The following is a 14,646-nucleotide window of genomic DNA, read 5'->3' as shown; positions in this document are numbered from 1 at the left end:
AGTAAAGGACATTAAGTCGAAAGGCCTAGCACCATTCCTTTGTTCCACTTTCCTTCGTGGTATTGCCTTTTATTTATATATATATATATATATATATATATATATATATATATATATATATATATATATATATATACATATACATATATATATGTTTTATATATTCATATTTCATATTTTCGTGAATCAGTTATACATATACATACATATATATATATATATATATATATATATATATATATATATATATATATATATATATATTATATACAGTATATATATATATATATATATATATATATATATATATATATATATATATATATATATATATATATATATATAAAACAGTATATAGCCTAGATATCTTATACAGCTGTATCTTTCAAAAGGTGGGCTTTTTTTGTAACCGAGAGAGAGAGAGAGAGAGAGAGAGAGAGAGAGAGAGAGAGAGAGAGAGAGAGAGAGAACTGAGTTTCTCCGGGGGGCATTTCATCCGCCACCTTTCCGTTTACCGAAAGATGAAATCCTTTTACAAAAAAAAAAAAAAAAAAAAAAACTTTTTATCATCGAGATCCCGCAATTCGATGTAAAGCTCTCGGTGGTCTTGTTTTGAAAGGATGCTAAGGTGGGGTTTAGATACATTCCTTCACCAGGATCCAAAAACAGCTCCGTTATCATTCTCTGACTGAATTTCAACATTTGTATAGCGGCACACACTGGATGACATTCGTATTAATTTCTTTTTAACATTACAGATTCTAATGAACTTCAGTAGAGCTGAAGAGAGCTTGAATGAACTGACGCCAAGTAGTGCAGGGTTTTGAATTAACACGAGTCGAATTGAGCTCACGGTACACATCTGCCATTTTTTGTAATGCTCCTTAAGAATGTGTTCATTAATAATAATAATAATAATAATAATAATAATAATAATAATAATAATAATATGTCTTGCATTTGTCTGAGGATGAATTTACGTTACCCATTTTTGAATGGTGGTTAACAATTGTCAGAAAACTACAGTGACTAAATGTCAGGAACGATCATGTAAACATATTTCTCTCTCTCTCTCTCTCTCTCTCTCTCTCTCTCTCTCTCTCTCTCTGACAGAGAAAGGGAATTAAACAAAACCACAAAATTCGAAGCCTTACTCTAGAGAAAACAAGATAAAACAGAGTCTAGGCGATGCAATTTTATGCAAATCAATGAATCTTTAATGAAAGACTCTTTCCACAATAATAAAGGGGCAGATTCCAAAATTCTACTGAGAAATTACATTAGAAATGGAAAAACAAATTACAGCAGAGAAGGACGTCGATAACGTAAATTAATTCTGAAGCTCACAATATATATCTCCACGGATAAAGAAGCAATAAACCAGGTAAGGAAGCATAATTTAAAGTTGTTCAAGGGTATTTGGCTAAGTTCGTTGGAAAACTCAAAGAGACCAAAGGATGAGCCTTGATTCTCCAGACAATTGGATGATCAATATTGTTAGTCTCGAAAGGAAGCAATGTATTATTAAGGGACTTAGACATCTAACCAAGAGACAAACAGACTAAAATAAATCCATATGGCATTTCACTGAAATAGATCCTATGAATATTAGTCCTTCAAATCACAAAGACTTGGGATCAAGCTAAGGAAATCTTGATGGTAATTCTGAAAGCAGTAAAAAATTAAATACTCTTTAGAATGAAAAAAAAAATCTATTAATAACACCGTCCATCAGGAACAATAGTTAAGGGGATGATCATATCCAATCTAATTAGTGGAAAATGGCAAAACTATTCATTTTTCGCCGTGAAAATTAACGGAAATGAATTTGGACTTTTAATGAGCACATCTATCTTGCAGTGCATTATCTTCTAAATTACGTTTCCTTTCAGATCTCCGAGTGTCCATGTGTGTGTAAGAGAGAGAGAGAGAGAGAGAGAGAGAGAGAGAGAGAGAGAGAGAGAGAGAGAGAGAGAGAGAGAGAATTAACAATGCTGTTAAAAAGGTTTTCAACCAGCCTGCCAAAGGATTACCCAAGTAAGCTATGGTAAAGGTAAATCTAGAGATTTATTTAGCAAAGGCACTATTCACCATTACTCCAAATTCTCCTTAGCATGTACAACAACATCTCTTAGTACGTTTTGTAACTTAGAACTCACCGTAAGCACAAGATAGTAAAAAAAAAAAAAGTTCTTTTTAGTAATCCTAAATAATAAAACCACAAAAAAAAAAACAGTTTACCAGAATGCGTGCAAATTACACAAATTTTTCATTTTTCCCTCACGGCCTTCATTGCATAGAGCGCTTATCTTCAAGAATACACTTAAAGGAGCATCCCGTAAGATTACAAAGGGATATTTTCCATTGAAGAACCTCGCTGATGTTCTATGACGAGTACAAATCGACCTCAGGTCACGAAACGCATACGTGAGGCCTCTAGATATGAGTGAAGTTCCGGGTATAATAGTATTCTATCGCATGAATGAGAAATGTGATGGTAAATTTGAAAGGCAGCTAGTTATGTGGAAGATTTCTTCACAGTAAGTTCATCTTTGATTCAAGTATATGTATATGAATATATATATATATATATATATATATATATATATATATATATATATATATATATATATATATATATATATATATATATATATATATATATATATATATATATATATATATATATATATATATATATATGTATATAACCACGATGTAACACACACACACAATTATCTTCAGATGTCGTTTTCTCCTGAAATAAGAATTTACTACTATCAGATTAGTTCATACATATACACAATAAGAGGGAAAGCAGTTGTAAGAAGAAAATTGTATGGAAACAGTTATACCTTAAAATTAGAGAAAGAATCAAATATTCTTGCATTTACAGGGGTATTGAAGATTATGCTATCTCTAAATCTAAATCTAAAGCTAAATATGAATTGTTATAAAAAGATTAAATCTAAAGCTACTTACATGATGCCAAATCAAATTTAAAATGAAAGAAGTTACCAATATATCTAGTAATTGGCCTGTCTATAAATTCTAACGCTACTAGAAGCTGAATCTGGCAAGTAGCTGACAGCGAAAGCATGCAAGCAAGCAATTGTCATGTTGAACTTCTACATTTGACAGCAAGCAAGTTGCCTACTGCTCACTGAAGATGAAAGATTCTATTAATGTAATCATCAATATTTTACAATACAGTACACATGGTTTTGATGCTAATCCACTTTTTCACATATGGGCATTTAATGTGTGGAATTTCACGTATCAATCTAATGGCTTTTTTTAATTGTTTCATGAGAACATACATCAAATATCAATTATGAATAATAAAAAAAAAAATTCTTAAGAAAAATAATTCTAACACATCACCTAAAAGCTTTCCTTCGACTGAAAGCATGTTTATCCCTTGACCAGTATTTGACAAGCATGGAGCAAGGTGTCCTTAATTGAAACTCTTTGCGTCCACAAACTCTATCACGAAGAGATGAAGTTACCTTTGCCAACCTGTAAACAAGTCCGCCTCGGCTATGGTGTCATCGGCTTGCTCTGATTTCACGCTTTCTCATGAAATTTAAGAGACTTTCTTAGGAGCAATGGTGAATGACAAGGGCGGATTCTTGAAAACCAAACACATTTACTCTATGTATAGAATGGCTCTGATCTTAATTTGGTTTTATGCAAATTTTTTCAGGAAAAATTCTTGAATTATAACTTCATCTCATGTGTCGTAGGTTCTTTAAAAGACAGTCTTTATATATGCTTAATGATAATGATAAATAAATGCAATTCTCAGTATTACACACTGGAAATTCTAAAGGCCTTAAATCTAAGGTGAAGTCCAGTGCAATAGAAGCAGGTCTGAGAACGAAACCATTCCCTCATTTCTATCACCTCTATCAACATGCATTAAAACATGCAAATGTAAACATCAGTAAGTGTGAAGATAGATGACGGTGTGTGTGTTTGTGTGTGTGTGTGTGTGTGTGTGTGTGTGTGTATGTATGTTTGTTGCAAGTTCGACAAGAGACGAAACCCTTTCAGCATACAAAAACCCAGGAACGTCTTCCCCTGGTGGTCCAGAGGGCTAAAGCCCCACAACGGCATAATGGAGGTAATGGAAACTGAGAACCAATACTCAAAAGCATGGCTGGTACCCATCAAAGAGCGACAGAAGCATCTCTGCGGAACTCGAGTGGCCGTCTGTCCCATAACGCGAGTTACCGTAGCATTAGCATTGGGGCGTTCTATTGCAGCCATTACTCCACGTTTTCCCTCTTTACATAATTGAGCTTTTCTGTTTTACTTCCCCGACGTTGTTGGCTGTTTATTTTGACTTTTAAAAGCTTATTTGATCTGTTTTTGCTTTAAATTTTTTTAACATTTTCTAATTCTTTATTTAAAAAGTAATTACTAATTTGAATGCTCATTCACAAATCAGTACCATTTATGTAAAAAAAGGAATGAAGTAGAAGGCATGAAGAATATAAAAAAGAAATTTGATTACGAAACTTACATGTTAAGAAATTTCTAACTAAAAATAATCACAACAAATGTACTACATAAAACCTATTTAATCCTACAACAGAAGCATTACTTCTAGAAGCCTTTGCAAAGAAATCCGTATATTTATAAGGAATTAGAGTAAAGACTCTTGTTAATACGAGAATTTCATGTTATATGGCAATGACATCATTACCATGTATTTTTACTCATTTGCATATATAATGTTGTCGTGTTTTGCACGAGAATATCTGAAAAGCTGGAAAACCGCATCTTTAAACAAGGGAAGTTTAATTATTAAAGGAGCAAATAAGAAAAATAAAAGGGGTCGAAGTAATAAGATATACAAACGCAATATAAAATAGATATAATTAGCCAGAGAATATAAAATACGGGTATATATAAAACAAACATTGTTTATAATTCATGGCGTCGTAGGTCAGGTTAGGTAACAGGCCCTGGGGGTGGAGGCCCCTAGATCTAATAGGCTACGTTGCTTTTGCCTATGTTCAGGAAGGAGACATTAGTTAGGGTTCACCCCTGTATTTCAGGTAATGATTTACGGGGCCCTAGGCCAGGTTAGGGAGGTTGGGTCTGGTAGAACCCGGTGCCCTAGTTAAGATTTGGCTAGGATGCATCTCTGTATTTCCCTAGTTTTAATACTACCCTAACCAAAAATAAAGTTCCCTCTGTGGTCCCTCATTACTGTTAAGATTTAGGTGGTGTGGCTTGGGTTAACCAAGCTTGTTTTGCGGTTTTCAGGGGTTTCCTCATATTTTCACGCACATGAATAGACAAATAATGTTTATCTTATTGTTTTCAAAACTCTTATAAAACAAAACTTCACACAACAATATAAGGGGAGTTATAAAGAGAAGGTAAGCATGACAATCCAAATAAGTGACAAACATTTGGAAAGAATGATGGGCCATCTCCTTTAATGAATGTATATGCATGATAGTCTATCTAGTCCCAAGATTAATCAAGAGCCTTTCAACAACACAATGACAGACTGAGAAACAGACACTTAAGTGGACCATTTCTCTTAATACACATCTACACTGACGGTCTAACTTTGTATCCAGGCTGAAAAAGATCCCTGCAACTATACAGGATGAGTTAGATCCAAAGGATGGATGGGAAGAGACAGATTTCCCAGCATACACAAATGTGCATGATAATCTACTCTTATACCAAGTTGGAGAGAGAACTCTTCAGTCCTCTAGAAGTAGTAATGACAAAGTAAGAGTGACAAGCACACAGACAGACAGACAGACTGTTACATGAACTGGTAGACAGACGAATAATCTTCCTAAATGCACATCTATGTACGCTGGCATACTTTTCTAGCTTGTATGACTGAAATCCCCTCAACAACGCTACGAGTTGCAACGACAAGGTAAGCGTGACAGACACACTGATGGCCGGGCAGACAGACAAACAGATGAACGAAGGTAAGAACTAAAGTACCCTTGGCTTTGACGGCATAGGACTAATAACAAATCAACAAACTAATACATAAATAAATTCTTATATCTGGAGAACAAAATAACAGGAAAATATAAATAAAAAATGTTACATGCTGTCCAGGTTGTATTACAGTTGCTCTCAAACTAACAGAAGACTATTCCCTACTTACAAAGTTCACAGTTTATGCCAAGGAAATATGCACAAGGAAAAGAAAATCATAGTACAATAAGGAAAAATGGCATGGGAAGCACGCACACAATCGTCCGTATCCCCAACATTATGATGAAAGAGAGTCCATTAAAGCGTCTGAATTTTTCATCCACATAATCGAGACCCTTCCCATCGCAAGGAAATCATTCTCGTAAAATAGCATCCATGCCACAAGCCTCCGGCAAAAAGTGAGGTCAGATCGAAAGATTTCATAAAATGAGGTTAAATTAAACGACATCAACATTAACAATGACGAAAATTACAGATGAAAATATTGAAATAAAAAAAAACTAAAACTAGATGTTTTAAAAATATACACTTAAGAAACTATAAAAAAAGACATCAAAAAGAATAATAATGAATAAAGATGAAACTAATTAAATTAAAGAACTAAAATTTGATGTTTTAAAAATATAAAGTAAGGAACGACAAAAGAGAGAGGAGTAACAATAAGAAACCATACATCATCTGATCTTAAAATAAAATCCAAAAATTACAATATACAGTGAACTCGAGAATCAACAGATTTAACTAAAGGCAACTTAAAGACTTGGGTGAATAAATAAGCACTTTTCTCTAGGGAAAGCACATGTCTTGGGCAACCATGTTTGTTTTGGACCGCACACCAATATGAAACAAGTCCTAGATATTATAACTGAAGGAGATTATAAACGTTCCAAATTTTTATTATATCACAGAAAACCCACTCACGTTAACTGGAAGTGCTATGTAATTCAATCACTTAAACTTAACCTGCAATCCAATTCAAATGAAAAGCAAGCAAATTTATTCAATCTCAACGCCAGAGAAGGATCATCAATCGCAACCGCTAAAGAAAAAGGAAAATTGACTTATTATTCTTTAATAAAACCGCAACGGGACGAAGAAAAACATAAATGTAAAGGTAAACTAACTTCCAGCATGAGAAGAGACTTGCCTGACAATCCAGCAGATATTTTATTCAGGGTGAAACCTGCCCAGAGTAACCTCCCAAATCTCTTGACAAATCACCAAAAATTCAACTTGGTTCTTTGTTTTAAGCTCGATAGTAATTAACAGACCAACCAAAATTTTCGCCAATAAAACCGCATCACGTATTTTCACTGAAGTATTTTTATACCACGAACTGATAGTACAAAATATATGCAAGCCTACAGTTTATAACTGAGATATCGGAATTCATCTTAAATAAACTTATGGTCAATATCAATTAAATTCTGTTGACACGAGGTTTTTTATCTTACTGTAAGAATTTTGAAATCAGAGTGGGAAAAAACGGACAAAATAAATAAACAAACAGATAAAATGGCTCTAAAACAATGGCAAAGATGACATTAATTTCTGTTGAGGTTAAACCTGGAAAAAAATAATCATGATAATAAGTGTCAATAATAATAGGCAAGGTTTCAACAAAATTAATTAGAGAAACAGAAAGATAAAGTTCGACACCAGCATACGAAACTAAACACATACTCTCAAATATACAATTCTGACGAAAACTTTGTACCATTAGTTCGAGAGAGAGAGAGAGAGAGAGAGAGAGAGAGAGAGAGAGAGAGAGAGAGAGAGAGAGAGAGAGAGGGCAGGCAGGTGATTGGGGAGGGGAGGGTTAGAGGGAAATAAGCTTCAAGCCATTTTTCGTCTTGTTTTGCTATGCAAATGTTTCCGCATTAATCTATTCCATTTCAGAAAACACTTCGACATGCAAATCCAAACGAACCAATGTGGAAATGAACGAAAAAATTTGAACCGGGATAAAGTTACCGTTGCTCTGCTTTAAAAGAAGAGCAGGGGGAGGGGGACTTCCAATTTATATCAATTTATCGTTCATTTCTGTAATGCTATTCCATTTCATTACTGCATCGATAATCGGGCTTGGCATCATAACAGGATTACAGAGGCTGGTATTGTGATCGGGAACTGAACTGTTACAATATCTTGCTTCAAAGGATTTTGCTTTAACTCTCAGAGAAACAGAGATTATATTTTGATCATTTGATTATAAAAAATAATTGAAACACGAAATGTTAGCATCGACTAGGCTTTTCCCCTCTCTTTCTCATTTTGAACGCAGACACACACAAATACAATATATATATATATATACACACATGTACATGTGTATGTATTTATACATAAAAGGTATGTAGGATACATTTATTCTTTTTGAGGTGCGGAAAGATAACAGGAAACATATATGTGCAAAGGTTTTCGTGTAACATGAAAAGATTGAATAAACTCCACGAAAGGCTTTGTCTATATATATATATATATATATATATATATATATATATATATATATATATATATATATATATATATATATATATATATATATATATATATATATATATATATATATATATATACATACATACATACATATGGATTTATATTAATAAACTGCACAACTTTAACATACCATTCACTTTTCCCATTTCAACAGAAATACCTTAGTCATAATTTCTAAATCCTATTCCGCTGATAAAACATATCCTTCCTAGAAAGCGAACTCATCAACTACCTCACTAACAAGCATATTAAGCATCTGTAAATTGGGAAGCCAGAATGGATAGCCCGAAATACTGGGGACAGTATTTGCCAATATTCACCAATATTCTCTGTGATGATTCGCCCAGCAATGCCACGCACCATTTACCGAGAGAATATTATTATTATTATTATTATTATTATTATTATTATTATTATTATTATTATTATTATTATTATTAATAAAAAAATCTCATAATCGTATGATGCACTAAAACGGTGAAGAAATACATAATTATGTTACTGTAAATATATTATGTTAAAAATATACATAAGAGAGCTTTCGCAAGCTCTCATTTTATATAAATTTTTAACATATAACTGCACTGACATCACTGTGAATTTCTTTACCATTATTATTATTATTATTATTATTATTATTATTATTATTATTATACAGAACAACCCATAGGGTTTGTTCAGAAAAGAAAGCATAACGCAATGTACGAGCATTCAACTATCATACTTAAGCGAGAGAATCAAAAAACACTAATGAAGAAAAAATACGAACATACAAAAACAGAATTCCCAGGAAACCTACCGGTCTTTGCGACTTTTCAATATCAGTACTTCAGGCAAGGTCTCCCCATTAAAGATTATATACTGAGATGCGGGAAGTCTTACCGGAGGAACAATGATTAAATAATAAGAATCAGAGTAGCATGGATAAAGAATGAGGAACATCCTTTTGTCTGGTAACAGTGAAAGAGGACCAGAGTACTTGGCAACACATGCTATAGCTTCGAATTATTTCCAATAGACTTAGGCAATTATATTTTAAAGCCTATGCCATTCAAAGGTTTTTGAAGTGAATAAAAATCTGCTGCTTATCATTTTGTGACAACGATCGAAGAAAAAATGAAGGGCAGGGCATCAAATGAAGGCTTGATTAATACTTGATGATCTGCATGCATCAATGCATAAACAGTCTATAACAACAAGAATTTAGAACGACTGGAAACTCACAGGCCTTAGAGATGTCTTAGGGAATTAAAATGATAATAATGATTTGAAGAAAAATTATCATTATGATGACGAAATATTATGAAAACAGACCATTAAAATGATGATAATGACGGGAAGAAAAATTATCAGAATTATGACGAAATATTATGAAAACAGGCCTTATGGTTTTTTAAATAGGAGATGCTATCTAACATAGCTCTGTAATAATTTTAAACAGGCTGCACATACGAACGTTAAATTCGATCGAACCTTTATTAAAACAGACTCCTCAATTAATGAACACAAAATGATGATGAAGTATATGGCCGAAGGAGAAAGATTGGTGGGAATTATCATCATCACGAAGCAGTTTAACGAGATCACATTCCTGAACTCTCAGATAGCGCTCACCCTAGGGATTTTTCCCTAACGAGGGAGAAAATGAGAGGGGGGTAAAGTTGAAGAAGTTGGACAGCTAGGTGGAAGAGGTCCCAGGGGAACGAATGAAAAGTAAAAGACAATAAAAAAAAAGGAATGCATCTGGGTTTGATGGGATACGATGGAGGGACAACCTAAGAATACACATGAACTGGACGTGGAAGGGGCTGTTTCAAGAAACATAGGGTCACAATGAGACCTGGGAGCCAACAGAGTGAAGTAAATAACATATATGAATATTGGTGTTTTTCTGATGAAATGAAAGCAGTTTAAATGAATAATATCCCACAATGAATATTTCACGATCAAATGAAAAATTGTGAATAGGAATAATGCTACATACTGACCTACTTCATCATTATAGTTGATATAAATCTAAATAACAAATAGCATGATATGAATATAAATAAAAAAACAGCATAACATAAATATAAATAACAAACAGTATAATATAAATCTAAATAACAAACAGCATATGAATTTAAATAACAAATAACATACAGTATAATATGAATATAAATAGCATATAACATAACAGGCTGCCAGGCAGTTTAATCAAACATAAAAAACTTTATAAATAGATAACACTTAAAGCCCACCAAAAATAATAAAAACAAAGACATAAGTTATGGATCGAGAAAAAATAAAATACCATATCTCAACAGTAACCCGAGTTCCGGTATATACTGGTTTATGGCTAATGCTATGATGCTGACAGGTTTATTTCTCCTACTCCCACTGACTCAGGATAAAGGGCGCGGATGTATAAAGGTGAAAAAAGTAATATTATTCACTACGAAAATCATTTTTGGAGAGGAAAAAATATGAATATATGAGAAAAGAAAAAAAATTGCTCAACGCTTTCCGAAAAACCGTGAAAATAAAATGAAGAAACATATTTAAAAAATGATTGAGAATGTATTTGATAGTTATTGCTCGTCGACATACTTACTGAGTAACACGCATATGTATTAAATAAATAAATCAACAATTATATATCTATTATATATATATATATATATATATATATATATATATATATATATATATATATATATATATATATATATATATATATATATATATATATAATATAAATCAACAATTATATATAAATAATATATATATATATATATATATATATATATATATATATATATATATATATATATATATATATATATATATATATATATATACACACAAAACCAAACCAGAAGTCAGAGACGACTATGCACAACAGACATGAAATCAAAATACGTCTCTATATAGCTGAATGGAGAGTCAATGTCAGCTATTTGAGCCTAAAAAGGTATAGGTTCAAATCCTGGCCAGGGTATATGCATTCATCACATACACTGTAATTCCCTTTGAGTCTCATGCTAATAACACAAAACCATCAAGAGAGAGAGAGAGAGAGAGAGAGAGAGAGAGAGAGAGAGAGAGAGAGAGAGAGATAAAAGACTAATTGGAAACAAGCCCAACTCTAAACGAATTACGTATTACAGAACAAATACCAAAGAGAGCTCAGTTTGCGGCCTGGAATCTGTACCAATCACGTCCAGCGAAACTAATCGATAACCACGAACGCGAAAGGTTTCACAATACCGTTAGCGCTGAATGCGAATTTCTCGCTTGCAGACATTACGAATGGCAAAAGGCTGCTTATGTAAGTTCCTGATTATTTTGCCATAAAGGTCTTAAATTTAAGGCGCTATCTCTGTAAGAGGAATTCTAAGGGTGTGTGATTTTATACAAACACACGCACACATTTATATATTTACATATATGTGTGTGGGTGTGTGTGCCCGGCGAACAGGAAGGGGAAATGCATGTGTTTGCAATGTGAATAAATAACGAGACTTATGTATTTACCCCAAAAGAAGCGTGTAAACGAACAATTGTGTGTGTGTTTGTATGTATGTATGTATGTATGTATATATATATATATATATATATATATATATATATATATATATATATATATATATATATATATATATATATATATATATATATATATATATATATATATATATATATATATATATATATATATGAGAATGGATCACAGATTTTTCAGATGGTTCAGTCATGTAGACGGAACGGAGGACGAAAGATTTGTGAAGAGAGTATGTGTGTAACTTGTATGTTTAGGAGAGAGAGAGAGAGGAGAGGAAAACCTAGAAATGCTGGATACATGGTGCAAAAGTGGAAATGAAAACGAATTCCCTCGCATTCAGAAAGATCAAGAGTGTGTACAAGTTAAGAGGCGAGTGGCGCAATGTCTGTAAGGTGGGGGTTTTGAATCACTACTGATGAGCCCGAGTAGGTGCATGATGCAGCAAATTCTGTGGCGGTTTTCTATAAAAGTTATTTATCGACGACACTGCGGCTAAATTATGAATGTAACTATGACCAATGCCTTGCTTCTGGAAGCACCCCTAGTATGTGGAACCCGATATATATATATATATATATATATATATATATATATATATATATATATATATATATATATATATATATATATATTATATATATATACATTCATTTATATACATATATACATACATATATGTATATATATATATTATATATATATATATATATATATATATATATATATATATATATATATATATATATATATATATATATATATATATATACACTTACACAATCATTCATATTTACCCTGATTTATACAATGAAACACACTCACACAAATATTCGTACATACGTAAATGTAGGAAAACTCCGTAAAGACAGATAATCAGAAAGGTATATGAATAAAGAGACTTACTGATAAGAGTGAGAACGAGACAGACATCCCCTAAGAGAGACCCAGACAAATTAAATGCTTCTTAAAAAGGTGCTGGTCAGTGTTGATTCTGTAGGTGCATGTGATCACTACAATAAAAGTAAAATAAACTTTTAGGGTGCAAAACATTTTTCTAACTCCCCAAGGTGCAATGAGATCCTGGACAATGCGGAAAAAATATTTTCTTATTGATAAATTATTTTCTATTGTAAATAGACTTACCAGGTTTCTTCTTGGGCTGTTTCTTCGGCTTCTCCTTTCCTGCCATGTCTATTATTTATCTTTTTTTTTTTTATTTCGAATCACTTTCTTTTCTCCTTTTAATTTTTCTCTCGCTCTCTCGCGTTCTTTCTTTCTTTCCTTTCTCTCGCTCTGCTATCTCTCTCTTCCTACCTTTCTCTCTCAATTCCCCTCGCTCTCCCTTTCTTCTCCCATTACTCTCTTCTCCTTCGAAACTTACCCATCGTAGCCATTTTCGGGACGGCTCCCCCTGGGTCCTAACCTCCTACCCCCTGGGGCTACGGCAACAGGTAGGTAGCAGGAAGAGAGGCACGGTAACGAATGTCACCGGGGGGCCACAACTTTTAGACTTCGGCAGGTGGTGGTTTAGCCCTTCGGCAGGTGGTGGTGGTGGTCGGTTCTCTCTCGGCAGGTGGGTGTTTCTTCCCCTGCGGCTCCTCCCGTTTCACACACCAGCTGGTCAGAGAGCCACCTGTTGGACCCAGACTCCGAGAGGGACGAGAGAAGACGACGCCCTCCCCGCTTCCGATTAAAAAATGATCCTCGTCTGGGGAACCAGGCAGGCAGGGGGCTCCTCGTCCCCCGGAGATCAACAGGCACAAAAAAAGGTTCACTCGAACATATCAATCGATAAAAAAGGGAACTAAACTGAGAAACAACACGATTTCTCTGTGTTACTCGAGACCACCAATCGAACAGACGAATAGCGGCTTCGACATGAAAAATGTTAGATTTTCCGAGTGTATTTCTTTATTATATCTCTCTCTACATGGAAATCTGGGACAGTGGCATGACAAGACAGGAAAGGTAAAACGGAGAGACGTCCGGTTGGTCGAGAATGGACTTGAGAAGCCCAGGGAATCTCTTCGCTTTGTTTATGGGTTTCTTCTTCTTCTCGATGTGTTCCTGTGGGAGGAGAAGGAGGCGGCTCTAAGAGCGCGGCAGCGGTATTTCCCTTCTGGACTGGGATCAGAGAGCGACTGGTGGATACGGGATGCTTTTCCTCCCTTGCTACCCGAGGTTGCCTGGTTTTCCTCTCTCTCTCTCTCTCTCTCTCTCTCTCTCTCTTCCTCCTCCTCCTCCTCCTCCTCCTCTTTGCCACCACATACTCTTACCTATTTCATTTCTTCTCCTTTTGATGCTCTTCTTTTATTTCTTAATCACTGTATTTTTCCTATCTCTCTCTCTCTCGTCTTCCTCCTCCTCCTCCTCTTCGCCACCACATGCTCTTACCTATTTCGTTTCTTCTCCTTTTCATGCTCTTCTTTTATTTCTTAATCACTGTATTTTTTCCTCTCTCTCTCTCTCTCTCGTCTTCCTCCTCCTTCTCTCCTCCACCAAACATATAACCTTACCTATTTCGTTTCTTCTCCTTTTCATGCATTACTTTTATTTCTTAATCACTACATTTTTTCATCTCTCTTTCTCTCTCTCTCCTCCTCTTCTCCACCAAA

The 14,646-nt window shown here is 33.9% G+C and overlaps 1 protein-coding gene across 1 annotated transcript in view; it reads right to left on the bottom strand.

Moving 5' to 3' along the window:
- Positions 1-13,363, bottom strand: part of LOC136845967 (neuronal calcium sensor 1-like) — a 248,609-nt gene extending 235,246 nt beyond the window's left edge. The window contains exon 1 of the mRNA XM_067116514.1: positions 13,175-13,363. Coding sequence (XP_066972615.1) covers positions 13,175-13,220 — 46 coding nt within the window. The 5' untranslated portion in view covers positions 13,221-13,363. The remainder of the gene's footprint in view (positions 1-13,174) is intronic.
- Positions 13,364-14,646: the final 1,283 nt, after the last annotated feature.

Source organism: Macrobrachium rosenbergii, chromosome 14 (assembly GCF_040412425.1).
Source record: "Macrobrachium rosenbergii isolate ZJJX-2024 chromosome 14, ASM4041242v1, whole genome shotgun sequence".
NCBI classification, from domain to species: domain Eukaryota; kingdom Metazoa; phylum Arthropoda; class Malacostraca; order Decapoda; family Palaemonidae; genus Macrobrachium; species Macrobrachium rosenbergii.
This window is presented reverse-complemented; position numbering and strand designations above follow the sequence as displayed.